Source organism: Silurus meridionalis, chromosome 17 (assembly GCF_014805685.1).
Source record: "Silurus meridionalis isolate SWU-2019-XX chromosome 17, ASM1480568v1, whole genome shotgun sequence".
NCBI classification, from domain to species: Eukaryota; Metazoa; Chordata; class Actinopteri; order Siluriformes; family Siluridae; genus Silurus; species Silurus meridionalis.
In genome coordinates, this window is record NC_060900.1 from 2,240,875 (window position 1) to 2,255,600 (window position 14,726).

Here is a 14,726-nt window from a genome sequence, read left to right on the forward strand (position 1 = left end):
AATATTTGATATTCTAAAGATCCCTGCCTGTTTTCCCCAATATCATGTCTCCTGTGGATCTGAGTGTGGTATGAAGGTCAGGGGTGGGTTTGGTGAAGACACTTGGTGCTCAGTGTGTTGGGGTTTAACTCAGATACACACGACTGAGGGAACATTTAGACATTATATATGAAATGATGTAAAACTGAATGTCACATGTTTTACTGATGGTTGGATAATGAGCAGCGGTCTCACCCGTCCTCAATGAGCATAGGAGTGCCCAGTGGTGCCAGTTCCTCTGCTGCCACCAGCTGGCTGATGAGGGTATGGCTCTGCGGGTACAGGCTGCGGGGCTGCGCCGCGTAGCTGAACAGGTGAGGCAGGAACTGGTAGTGCTGGGCAACGGCACTGCCGATGTACTGCTCCCTGAGTGCGGCCGTGTATCCGTTCAGCTCCACCGAGCGACTGATAGGATGAGAAGGAAAGATGAGAAAAGAGAAAGAGAGAGAACGAGAAATAGAGAAAGACTGAGGTACTACAATGACTCGGAGAAGTGAAAGGAGGTGAAAGGAGGAGTTCCTAATCAACTGGCACAGAAGTCATTTCTCACAGACATTAAAACGCTTACTTGGAGGAGAGAGTGGATGCGGGAGAAGGCTGGTTGCCATCGGAGACGCCGTTGCCAGGGGAACTGTGATCGCTGTCGCCATTGTTGCCCCAGGTGTGCTCCGCCATGTTGCCCTCATCCTTAAATTCCTGACCAGACATGATCCGCTCGATCTCCTCGTCTGAGATCTAAAGAGCGAGAGAATGAGGGAAAAATAAATAGAGGCAGACAAAAGAGAGATCCACAGAGATACATGAAGAGAGAGAGAGAGAGAGAGAGAGAGAGAGAGAGAGAGAGAGAGAAGCAGAGAGTAAGACAGAAAAGAGAGAAAAGAAAAAGAAAAATTTAAAGTTTGGAAAAAGTAAAAGAGAGAGAGCGAGAAAAGATAAATAGAGCGATAAAGAAATTAAAGGATTGTAAGGAAAAGGTGGAGGAAGAGGAAAAAAGAGAGTGTGAGAGAGAGAGAGAGAGAGAGAGAGAGAGAGAGAGAGAGAGAGAGAGATGCTTTCTTAAAAACTCTTCTAATGTTGATTGTGCAGAATGAAATGATCGTTTTGAACGCTAACATTAAGATGTGCTCTGCTCCTCAGCAGCTCCGATGTTTAGAGGGGTTCAGGTGTCTGTGTGAGTGTATGTGTGTGTGTGTGTGTGTGTGTGTGTGTGTGTGTGTGTGTGTGTGTGTGTGTGGGGCGATGGAGTGAAAGTACAGGGTCAAACTGCCAGGCGTAGGCTGCGTTTCGTGGCTCACGGGGGGCTTTACAGAGCCACAACAAAGCTGAGCTTTCAAAATGCCCCCCCACCACATATGGCGCGTTGCCCTGAATGGAGTCTAAAGCTTAATGACTGCACTCCGCACGACTAATGTAGCCCCGACGTACACGCCAGCGAGATCGACGGGCCACACGAACGCGTGCGCATACACATTCCCCCATTCAGCGGTGTCTGTTTGTCAGCCCACGCGCAGGGTTTCATAATAGCGCGTGACCCACGCTAGCACAGACCGCGGTCCTGATAATTAAGCGTTTCAAGAATCACAAAAGAACATTTTGCTCGATACGTGAATTAAACACTCTCTCTCGAAAGGTGCTCGCTCGCACGCGTGCGCCCGCCAGGAGATAAAGCCACCCAAACGCAGCGATATGATGAGGCTAATAGAGAATGAATGAGAAGAATGACAAGAAGGTGCATTCAGCCGAGCTGCGGCCTTGAAGGAAAGACATTCCGCTAATGAAATTAACGTATTTAGACTGCGGTGGAGGACGCCGCGTCCTAATTCACGCCGACGAGATCAGGCGTGTTGGCGTCCGCGTTGCTCTACGAGACAGGAGGAACTTCTCCCGCCGTCTCAAAGGGGCTCGAATTCAGAAAAGGCAATGAGGAACAGTACAACGGAGCAATGGGGAAATGAGATGAAGTGAACATGGTACCTGAACAGGCCCGATGCTTTTGTTGCGTCCTCCTGGCATTCCATCCTCTCTGATCGCTAGAATACAAAACACAATCATCCACAGCTTAGAGATGACAACATTCACATTGTCTCAAATTCAGCAACAGCTTCAATAAACACTTTGTACTTATACGCTATATAATAAAAACAGTTCAGAAAAGGAGATACGGAAATGTATGTAAATCGTACGAATAAAAAAAAAAAGGTTAAAAAATATTAAAAGCATTACTTTTTTTTTCTTTATAAATACATAAAAATGTTTCTTTAATAGAAGGACAATGAACTAAGGGGCGAAGAATAACAACTGACGCGGTGTTCGAAGGACGCTCGGTGAATAAAGCGGGAAAAGGTGAACAGAAAGAATGCGGAGGGAAAAGTGGATAAACGCTTTGCCATCGATATCAGTGTTTCGGATCCTTTCGCCACGTCGGCCCTCGGGTTAACAGCGTTGCTGCGGACGGAACAAAGCATTACGGGCTGTAACATGAGGTGTGTTTGCACAGCGTGGCCACTAGGGGGCAATGCGAGGTCAAATAAAAGGCTGTAGGCTTTATTAAACCACCTGCAGACCATGAGCGATACTTTACTGCTGCGATTCTAATTTGGGATCGTTTTTTATGATGAAGTACAGGTTTTTTGGGGCTGTAATCTGTAGGAAAATTCATTTAGTCATTTGAACACTAGGATACGTTTTAATATCGTGTTCATGTCCGAAAACTGTGCTTTTGTTTGTTTGGTTTGGTTTTTTTCCAGCTTGATCAGGACTTCAGTGCTTAAGACAGCATGTTTTTTGGGGTGTGTTTGGAGACTGACTGTGGCTGTGTGTGTGTGTGTGTGTGTGTGTGTGTGTGTGTGTGTGTGTGTATGCAGTGGGTGTTTGCAGATCAGACTGGAAAACCGCTCTAAGCAAATACCGAGCCACACCCGGCCTCTTTTACGGTTAAACCAGAGACAAGACAGATAAAGAGATTATAACAAAAACGTGAGCAAATTCTAACATCTGCCATCTTTTCGGTATCCTGACTTCTTCTAATACTCTCAACACAGTGGGCCACTGTAACTACAATACAGCTCACATTTCCTACACCGAATCTTTATTTATACAAAAAAAAAAAAAAAAAGCACAGTTCAGAAAATTAATAGATGTGTTCTAAAAAAAAATCTATAATTTTTTTTTTTTTTTTTTTCCCCCACAAATTTTAGTTAATGAATGTTAAAGAATTTGGTTTTATGAAACGATTCCTTTATTTAAACGAATACAATTTGATCCTTATTTTCTTTATTTATTCATATTTTGAAGCAATTGATAAAAATAAATAATAATAATAAAAAAATTTCCACTATGGGACAGATAATGGTATACCTTAATAATAATAATAATAAAAATAATAATAATAATTGTATACATTTTGAGATACACTGAGACGTACGGCTCGTGATAAACAACATCGCTGAAATTGCCAAGGTTTTTTTCTTAAAGTCCGTTATAAATCTTTATATCCTTTATCAGTATTTAAAATAAATGATTTCAAATGAAAGAATATGTAAAATGCACAGGTATTGTGATTTCTGATGACGTCATTTATTACAACTGCAATAAATATTAAAATATACTGTATTTGGATTTGAATATTGTACTTTATGAATGAATAAATAACGAGAATATTATAATATTTTTATACGAATATTTCGAATGCTGTAATTGAATCTTTCGTTTTTCAGTTGTGTGTTTGAGTGTTTGGTTAAACATGTGCGTGCCTCACCTTTCCTGTTCATGCCCATCTGTAGACACTTGAGCAGGCGGCAGTACTGGCAGCGGTTGCGCTGCTTGCGCGACATCTCGCAGTTCTTGTCGCGGCTGCAGCGGTACACGCGCTTGTTGCAGATGCTGCGCTTGAAGAAGCCCTTGCAGCCCTCGCAGGAAATAATGCCATAGTGCAGTCCAGTGGCACGGTCTCCACAGATGAGACACGAGCGCTGCTCAGCCTGGTCATCTACTGCACACACACACACACACACACACACACACACACACACACACACACACAGAGAGAGAGAGGAGAAGGGGAGTATGGTTAGCTATCTATTTACACAGAACAGCTGATGAAGCCACAGCAAAACACACACACACACACACACACACACAGATTGACTACATGACCCTGAAGCAGGACGCACGTCTCTTTGGACTCTGTAGTATCAGTTTTCACTCCCGTCCATTTCCAGACACATTTAAGATTATGTTTACTAGCGGTCAACCAATAGTGGATATCACCGATATCGATAACTAGGTGTGATCATTTTTGCCGATAACCTATATATAAATTTTCAAAATGGATACCGAATAAAAATAAAAACATGTAAAATAGTACAGAATTTTTTTTTGTACAATAATAATAATCATGAAAACGTGCTAAATAAAATATGAATATTTTCATTAATAAGTATAATGATATAATTATAAACGGATATGAAGCATGTGTAAAAACACGAACAAACAGCACTTGGAGTCAGCGATTTGCCTCTAGGGGCCGCTCTCGTAACAACGGCGGACGGGAAGCCGGAAAAACTATAAGTATGGATTTTTTGCAGAGAGCCGATAGTTCCAGCGATCAACTCTCGCTGCTAAATAATTGCAGAGAACGACGAATCGGGTCGACCTCTAATGTTTACTTCCTCTACCTGCACCATTTCGATTCGCCGCACAAAAAACACGGTGGTCAAAATCAGTTTTAGAAAAAAAACTCAACATTCTGCGAAGTTGTTTTTGATATAAATGAGTACTTATTGGCTGGAAATATACTGAGAATTCCAGATTTCTTTTTGTATTTATAGACAAATAGAAAGACGATCTAAAATATATATCTGAAAATATACAAAAGGAGAAAAGCAAAACTACGAATGTAAAAAAAAGAAAAGAAAAGAAAAACCTGATACTGAAAACACGCAGCCACACACAGCGTTCCGGGTCTTTCAGCGAGGCCTTGAGCAGATGGGCGAGTGGTGTGCTAATGCTGCGTGGTGTGTTTCTGAGGGTTTGTGGGCGGGGGGTTTGAGTCGACTCATGGCCGCTGTGTCACGGCTGACTGGGCAGAAAGAGGGTTCAAACTCAGAGCAGCGGAAACGTGAGCTCTGCCTCGGTCTCTTCATCCTTCAATGAGATCTCTTACTGAGTGCTTTCAGCAGCCTGCTGGAGCCCCGACCCCCCGCGGAGCCCCGGGAACAGCCTGGATGCACGCGCCGCCCTGAAGAACTCGTTTTGGCAAAGAAAATGATTGAGACGTATTACCATTAGGGGGGAGATAACTGAGCGATGCTGATTTCAGAGATTTGTTGTGACTGGAGAAAAAAATTCTGAGACTAAAATTAGAATGAGAGAAAGAGAGAAAGAGAGAGAAGGAGATTGAAGGAAAAAGCTGCAGTTACTGGAGAATGCAGTGGGGTCAACTGCCGGGGCTGGGGGGCTATTAACGAAGAGTTCAAGTCATAAAAGCAGGGTCATGGCCCAGAGCCTTTTCTCCTCCCGTACGAGAGGGAGTTCCTCAGGCCTGTCGTTACAGCGGAGTCAAGAACAGGCCATTCAAACCATCTGACATGCCATTTACTCGTGATGAGACAGTACGATTACAGTGGCTCTGAAAAGCCCTGCTGCATGGCTTTTGTAAGCGCGAGCGGCTTTCTCGGGGTCGGCGGTGCACGTGAGATAGCGGGGCTGAGTGCTGGGACGAGTCTCGGGATTCTTTCCCTCTCTGAAGACATTGTTCGGTCTGTTAGCAAACAAGGCTGGGTCTTTTTTTTTTTTTTGCTCAGGAATTTAGCTACCTGTAAGACCACGATGAATGAATCTCTCCCGCTCCCTGGTGCGGTTAAAGAAGTCTTTCCAGTGTATTACCATGTGAATGTGTGGGGCTTTTCAGATGCCTGAGGCGTGCTGAGCGAGAGCTTTAGCGTACTGTACCGGCCCTGCAGGAGCTGCCGCCATCCAGCCACACAAAGAATGATGGATTAAGGCTTATGCTGCTCAGCGGGGCTCGTCTTTTTTATTCCTTTACCATTCACAACGCATCGACTCCGCCGTGTCGAAACACAGACGGTGCCGCACGAGGCTTTACATATGCAACGCTTATATTCTAAATCAATCTGTGCTCCAGTATAACAAATACTCGAAATGACAAATTTGTTCCAGGAAATCAAACATCAAGCAAAGATTTGAAATGTCTTTTTTGTTTCAATCACAAACCAACACTAAAATAACTCCACATCAACGTCCAGAACGTGTTCCTCCGTAGGTCACTGATACACTAATAGAAAAAATGCTACTAAAGCAAGAAGAAAAAAAAAAACCCACAAAACAAATTGTTCCCACATTTCACGTTGGCGTTGATGACAAATGTAAAAAACGATTCGAAACAAAGCGAGCGAAGGTTCACGTGTTCACGATGGAGACGTTTTAGAGAGCGAATGAGCAAAAGGAACACTTTCTAGACCGCTGAGAAATGTTCATATCCCCAAACCTCAACTCACAAAACCTTGCAGCACAACGCACACGATTCATCCTTGGTGTCAGGCTCAACTCTTCTCACGTGTTTTCGTTCTAATTTGCGGTTCTACAGCTTTGCATAAGAAATGGCCCCTGAGTATTTTTTCTAGTATAATGAATCAATACTGAATTGAAACAGGAAGAAGATTCACGGAAAATTTAATCACGTTCATAAAAAATGTATTTCCTGCAAATGTTGCGATGTTGCTGTGAATCCAGTGTTTGTTGATCCTAAAAAGCTGTGAATGAAGGTGTAATAAGCGTGTTATAAATGCTGCGTTCCCGTGGTTCGTCTCTTTGAAATTAAAAGAACTCCAAATGCTTTACAGTAACATTGACTTCCCTCCTGTGCAAACCATTTGCCTGAGTCCTACAGAGCGAGTAGTGTTATGCAGGATGCTTTCGTGATCGTAAATTATTGGCCAGCCGACGTGAAATGGTCGACTTCCTAGAGCGAGAGCGCGCCGCTCCCGACGCCAGCTTCCTTTATTCACACTTCAGCCCTCTTTGATTGGCCGAATTTGTCGCCTTCTCTTTCAAGTGCATGGCCACCATATAAACCTGGAGCTCCCTCACACCTTTACCCACTTGATCCCACAGCGTCACCTCCGCCTATGTCTCAGGCTGCCCTGCTGCTCACAAACACACACACACACACACACAAACACACACACAGACCCTCTAATGGTTCAATTAAATTGTGCATTGTTAGTAGTCGGAGGTCAGGTTTGGTTTCATTGCAAAAACCCGCGTCCATGAGCTTGGGTTGCCAGATCAGCACTTTTTACACTCCGTTGCTGCACGGCAGCTGTTTGTGTTTTTCCGATTAAACACACACACACACACACACACACACAGACACACACACACACACACGTGCGTGCATGCGCCACTGTATACACTACAAACACAAGCCAGATGGACTGCATCGTCATTAAGTAGTGATTTAATCGTGTTGCCCGATCCAAACAGATTTCCACACATTTTAATCAATAAACGAACACTTAATTGTTTGTTTATTAATTAATGAACTAATTACAGGAAGAAATCTGAGCTGCACGTTTTTCATCTGAACAACAGTCGAGTGTGAACGCAGTGCGCTCATTTGTGGTTATAGTTATCTGAATAAACGTGCTTTATATTTACATGTATAAGAGAATTAAAGGTACTTTATATCTGCATGTATAAGAGAATTAAAGGTACTTTATATCTACATGTATAAGATAATTAAAGGTACTTTTTATCTGCATGTATAAGAGAATTAAAGGAAATTAGTGCTTTTCTCGTCTAAATATTTATTCCACGTTTAGCAGGAAAAGAAATCATGCTAACACTAATGTAGCAACAAGAAGGAGGAAGATACCATTGTTATTACTGAAGAGGGGGAGAAAGGTTTATGCTAATGTACATTGGTGTCGGAGGATGGGAAGACTGGGATATAGGAGCGTGGCTAGAAAATGGAGGATGGGTTCAGAGAGACAGTATGATGGGAGACAGATAAGGAGAGATGGAGAGAAAGAAAGAAAAGAGCTACTTTTTTCCATTGAAAAGAAAAAAAAAACTAGTTGAGAGATGCAGCTCAGGTTCCCACTCGTTCTCCAAACCTCTGTGTTCTCACGATCAGGTCGTATGATCACCTTCAGGAGCTTTAATATTGATAGAAATGTCGCGAGGACTTTAAAGAAAATAACAGTAAGATACAGAACTGGAGTCTTTTCCCCCAAAGACCGACCCAAAAGCAAAGCATGAATGAAAGGAGGGTTGAATAAGAAACCCCCGCACTTCCTCCCCCTCTGAGCTCTGAAGCCGTCTCAGCTTCTTACATTAGCATTTGTTAATGAAGTCAAATGCTTTTGGTTTTGTTCGTGCTTGCATACAGTGCTGTGAAAAAGTATTCGCCCCCAAGATTTTCTCATTTAAAATAAGCATCAATCTTTTAAATAAACAAGATTTTAAACAAAAAAGAGAAAAAAAATCACCTAAACAAAATATTAAACAAGTAAAAAAATTCAGACGAATAATTTTTTAAGAATAATAAAAAAAAATTTCTTAAATCACCCAAAACAAATTGAAAAAACAAAAATCAAAATCACCCGAAAAATTTTTTGAAAAAAAAAAATAAAAAAATCACCCTAACAAAATGAACAAAAAATAATAATAAAATTCTAACGAACAAAATTTAAAAAAAGTAAATCACACATCTTACAACTAGAGTGCCATTGTTAATATAAGAGCATCATTACTCATTCCAAAAACTTAAATATATAAAGCGCTTTGTCCTATTGTGTGTGTGTGTGTGTGTGTGTGTATTATTTCTTGACAATTTATTAACTGTTACGCATCCTAAACAGGATTAATGATAAACTGATGGAAACTTTAGAATTACAGGGTTTTCCAACAGCGATAGATAGATAGATAGATAGATAGATAGATAGATAGATAGATAGATAGATAGATAGATAGATAGATAGATAGATAGATAGATCTTTCAGACTTCGTTAAATGGTTTGAACTAATCCACTCATTTCAGCTGTCTTGCTGCTCATCCTTCTTTCTTCATCTTGCACACATTAGTGTGTTAATAGAAATGGGGGTGGGGCGCAAATACTTATTCACAGCACTGTAAGTAGGTCTAGGGTTGTTTAAAACATTAGGCTTTATCGGCCCGCTTGTTCGAAAAGCCTTCTCCTGTTTACACAAATGTGTTTGGGTTTTTTTTTTTGTTGTTGTTGCTAAGAGCGAACAGCTGCCAAACCCTGTACTTAACGCTAGCACAGAGATTTAGCTTAACTAGCCGGCATGAAAAGCATCACAGGGACGAGTGTTTCTGCTGCGATAGAAAGCTGTTCCACCGGTGTGTGTGTGTGTGTGTGTGTGTTCAGCTCCTGGTGTGTGCTCTTCGTGCCCATTTGGACTTTCTGTTCCTATTATAGTCGCAATCAATAAGCGAGACACGTGCAAACATCACAAGATCGCCCTCGAGTCTATTGATCAGCCATCAGTGAGATAACCTCGGGCTTTAATCCTACACAGCGTTCTGCTAAACCTCTCCTTCTTATCTCTCACACGAGCTAGGCCACGCCACACGCTTTCATCTGAGCCTGTGGAATTTCTGATTTTTTTTTTCTGGATAAAGAAAGAAAGAGAGATGACCAGACACAGAAAAAGAGGGAGAGAGAGTGTGTGTGTGTGTGGGGGGGGTTTATATGAATGCCAAAGTGCGGATGTTTTCCCCACAAACAAGCACAATTTGAAGGTTTTGTAAAGTCGGTGTGAAATGCGGTGTGTGCGTGTGATTTGAACAGATAATCGCAGAGCTTTGGGTCTGCTACTGATTACCTTCATATATATATACACAGATATTTAAATATAAATGAAAGCGATCTCACAGTTCACAAGCTCAATTAAAGATAAACAAAAGTGTAAATACCGTTTGAAATAGAACAAAACATTTTTTTTGTAACAAACCAATTGAAAGCAGCGAATACGGTATTAAAATTGTATTAAAATTCGGAATATAAACGTGAAATTTGTAATGTTTGTATTTTTATAGATTGATTCTCCCTCTGTTTCAATCTTCTTTCTTCTGCCATTGAGAAGGAAAAAAAAGAATCTTTAAATGCGCTTCACCCCGTTGCATCGTCATGTTCGATTTCTTTTTTTTTGCCACATCGCTCACAATACGAAGAATAAACGTGACGCTTTTGATGTATAAACATGAACAGAATATTTCCTGTGATTTCCAAAATTCAGGAATTGACAAACAAAAATAAATCCTCGGGGGTGCCAATAATTAAGACGGGTATTAACAGCGTCGATCCTTTGAGACGGTGGGGTTTTGTGGTTGTAGGAGAGTCGGGATGAAGTGAAGGTCGCGTGTAGATCTTTTGCTCCAGACTGAACGTGTGACGTTTCACGTTAGAAACGTCTTCGAATGCGAGCGGAGCTCCGGAGAAGGAAGGAAAGAAGGCGTGCTTTCATGAGGAACGGATCGATCCACGTGTGTCTGACGTGTGTACGATCTGATTTCAAAACACACACGGGTAAAGGTGTGTGTGTGTGTGTGTGTGTGTGTGTGTGTGTGTGTGTGTGTTCCAGTATAAACCTATAAGTGTGCACAGGATTGCTCCCTCACTTTAACCTTGTTCTACAGACCTCCACTACAGCTATTGATCCACACACAATTTTGAGTCCCTTCCCCCATACACACACACACACACACACACACACACACACACACACACACACACACAGAGAAAGAAAGATCAGCCTACACAGCACCCAGTCCACCCACAGATGCTGCTGAGAGGTGACTTCCTGCCTGGATGAGTGACTGATGAGACAGAGAAAAGGAAAATCAGAAAAACAGAGAGAAAAAAGAAAGAAAGAGACGGGGCAGAAACTGAATAAGAAATAGAGAGAGAGAGAGAGAGAGAGGTGACCCTGAGAGATCTTCATCCCCTCCCTCCTGTTGATAACAATAACACAGGAGTAGGGCAGGGGCTCAATAGGATTAAGCAGCGGAGGTGGGGCTTTGTACAGTAGGGGCTTTTGAAACACACACACACACACACACACACACACGCACACACACACACACAGGCATTTTTGGCATAGCACCCTCGGTTGTATTTGAATTCGACCCTCATTCACACCCTTCTGCAGAAAACCAGCCGTATTAAAGCGACGCTTCACGATCCTGCACGGTTCCTTCGAGAAATCGACTAATGGCACCTCGTGGGCCGTGCGAGCGCATCACAATTACGCCAAATGGATGCGAGAAAAACAATAGACGCAGCACACTTCGCGCCTCCGAGTCCCGACGTGAAGATATCGCCACGTCAGATCCCTACGACGGAACACGTGTGGGACGATTAGCATAAAACTAACATCGGCGAAACCCGGGAACGGTTTTTATATCAGGTCCTATAAGGATTTAAGGGACGCGCTCTCGAGACCGGCCGAACGTACGGAAGTCTCACGATACGGTCCGCTGAAACACTTCGATATATAAATATATGCATCGAGCATAAAAAACTTAACTTTCGATACCGAATAACGATCGCTTATTTTTTTTTTCTTTATTCTTCGTTTTGTTTGGGTTTTTATTTCGTTGAAGTTCGTGTGGTTTTCATTCTGGAGCTCGGCAAATGTTACGACGCTGGTTTTATGATCAGCTGAGGAGGAGTTGAAGTCAAAGTGATAAAACTCGGGAGGAATGAGGGGTGAAGTTTGGGCTACAGTAGTAAGGAGGGTGTGGGTGTGTGTGTGTGTGTGTGTGTGTGTGTGTGTGTGTGTGCGTGTCAGGGTTTTTTTAACCAGATGAGCACCAGGTCCTGCTGACCCCCGCTCCTCATTCCTCATTGCATGAACAAAGCTGCACTGAAAACCTTTTCCAGATGGGATGCAGCCTGCATACCACACAGCCAACACACACACACACACACACACACACACACACACACACACACACGTGCGCACACACATAAATAAACACCTAACGTCACGTGTGCTGAATCAGGAAACACAACAATCACCCAGAAACCTTACTCACGTTATTACAGCACAGACGTTTCCTCAACTCTCTTCATCATTAATGCAGAAGCAGCTGTTTACATTTCCTCTGTTATGTAATACCCTGTCTCTCTCTCTCTCTCTCTCTCTCTCTCTCTCTCTCCCACACACACACACAGTACCAGGCCTGTACAAGCTTATCATAACTGTAACACAAATAAAGTGGGTACAAAATGATATCTACGTTTATATCACGTGATCTATCCAAAGCAACACTACAAAAAACTGAAATCTCCACATTGCACCTTTTATCATCACACACACACACACACACACACACACACACACACACCTTTAACCACCATACACCTAAACCCACACACTTGGAGTATTCAGCCCTTTTTTTAAACCTTGAACTAGAATGAACACACCATCTAGTGTTAAGATGAAAAACAGGAGCCATGAGCAGATCTTACTGGCTTTTTTTTTTTTTTTTTTTTTGATTCGTTCCATTTCGCTCACCTTCCCATGAATCCATCTCATGTCTCTCCTCCCATTCAGTCATAAGTGTATCCTCGTCGGGAAGGGCTTAGGCCTCATGACGCTCTCTCCCACACACCACTCTCTCTGTGTCCTTCTTCTTGTCTTTCTCTCTCCTGCTCTCCTCTGCTCTCCTCTCGACTCCTTCTGGCTCTGATCCTCCTCCTCCCGCTCGAGCCTGCTGGTCACTTTCAGCCTGGTCACATGACCACCGAGTTCAGGCCCCAGGGGTCACAGCGTGGCCAGAGGGCCAATGACGTTGTGGGGGGTTATCTGAGTGGAACTGATAGCCCTACCCCCCCCTCCCTCCACCTCCCTGCTGAGGAACAATACAGGCCTCCTCCCTTTTCTTTTCTCTTCTGAAGTGCACATGCAGGCGGAGGTGAAACCCTGACGCTAAAGGATCCCTCGATCGCACCGATGCCCACGTCATCATAATTATAACTCATTTCTTAGCCTCAGTGGCGTGCTAGAAGGGTCACATTTTGCTAATTACCACCATCACCATCACTGCCACCACCACCACCACCCCCCTCCTCCTACTCGTCCTCCTCCCTACCGAGCCACATAAGAAGCTTTTCACATTCAAATGCAACAGGAGAGTCAGAGAGGGGAGGAGGAGGAGGAGGAGGAAGAGGAGGAGGAGGAAAGGAGCTGAGCTGGACTTTGTCATGTAGAGGTGGAGAAGAAGGTGTGTGTGTGTGTGTGTGTGTGTGTGTGTGTGGAGTAAGACTATGAATGAAGGCAGCAGAGGTTCAAGTTTCTGCTGCAGCTGTCCTCCCGTGCCTGAGCTTGGCCCTCCAGCTTCCTCCAGCTTCGCCTGACACCCGAGATGAGCGCGTTTAATTACCGCACGGGCCTCGGGCAAGCTGTGCCCGAGCTGTGCTGCAACAACAACAACAACAACAACAACAACAACAACAACAACAACAACAACACTAAGCAAACGTTCAAAAGTTAAAAAAAAAAAAAGCTTATAAAATGTATAAGACAAAAAGTGGAACCATAAGCTAAAAACATTGTATCCTAATACAAGTCAAACGGGGATTGACAGTTATTTCATTCCCCTGCTACAATTGATCTATTCCAGCATTTAACTAACATCTGGAAAGAGTCGGTATTCGAATTAACGTTCATCTATCGCATGGCGTGACTCGGTGGGAGTCACGTGATAAAAGAGCGAACGTCTCGGACTGGAGGACTCCAGAACTAGAACTAGATTTCGCGATGTGCTGCTCGTGAGTGTCCAGTAAAACTTTCTTTTGGCTTCTCCCATTAGGGGGCGCCACAGCGGATCCTCCGCATGTTCGATTTGGCACGTTTTTACGCTGGATGCCTTTCCTAACGCAACCCTCCCCATTTATCCGGGCTTGGGACCGGCACTAAGAGTGGCTGGGGGTTGGTTCCCTGACCGGCGATCGAACCCGTGCCGCAGCGGTGAGAGCGCCGCATCCTAACCACTAGACCACCAGCTTTGCTTGTGCGCTTCCAGTAATAAACTGAGACGACTCGTTCCTCCGAGTCACGTTAAAGACTCGTTCAAAGCGAACGACCCGTCGCTAATCTGTAGATATCCATAGGTTTTACGCCTTTCGCTCTAGCCCTTCGTTCGACTCGAACACCCTTCGTTATAATAATTCACGTCATCATAATAATCACTAAATACTTTAATACAAAACACCTGTAAGGTACTGTTAAAATCATGACCTACTTTAGGAGATGCGTCCATAATACATTTATAGCATTTGGAAGACACCCTTATCCAAAGCGTCTTACAACGGAGCAGTTGAGGACTAAGGGCCTTGCTCAAGGGCCCCGCAAATGCAGCTTGGTAGTGCTGGGGCAGATCGAGAGTCCGATGCCTTAACCACTGAGCTACCACCTCCTCGACATGTCTTTGTGTCTCCTGCAACATTTCTCCTGCCGATGTCTCATTGTTTAAAGTTCTTACGATACAACATTCGCATTATTTTTATGCATCACGGGTGTCGAATCATCGCATCTCTGTCCAGCTTTCGGTTCATATGAAAGTCAAAACCACGTAATGGCATTTAAAATCAAGAGTCATCTCCGAAGCTTTGAATTTACTTCACTCTCTG

General features: G+C 43.4%; 1 protein-coding gene across 6 annotated transcripts in view; it reads right to left on the bottom strand.

Moving 5' to 3' along the window:
• nr6a1a (nuclear receptor subfamily 6, group A, member 1a) overlaps positions 1 to 14,726 on the bottom strand; it is a 74,918-nt gene that overhangs the window by 9,221 nt on the left and 50,971 nt on the right. For 3 of the 6 annotated variants that reach the window (XR_006928315.1, XM_046871673.1, XM_046871674.1), the window contains 4 exons: positions 3,797 to 4,030; positions 2,014 to 2,069; positions 608 to 774; positions 235 to 444 (listed from right to left, as the gene is read on the bottom strand). Coding sequence is in view for 5 of the 6 variants with exons in the window: in XM_046871673.1 (XP_046727629.1) it covers positions 235 to 444; positions 608 to 774; positions 2,014 to 2,069; positions 3,797 to 4,030 (667 nt within the window). In the remaining variant the exon portion in view is untranslated. Of the gene's footprint in view, positions 1 to 234; positions 445 to 607; positions 775 to 2,013; positions 2,070 to 3,796; positions 4,031 to 4,211; positions 4,626 to 12,609; positions 12,982 to 14,726 lie in introns of those variants that run through there. The other 3 variants (XM_046871676.1, XM_046871677.1, XM_046871675.1) reach the window with 3 other exon arrangements.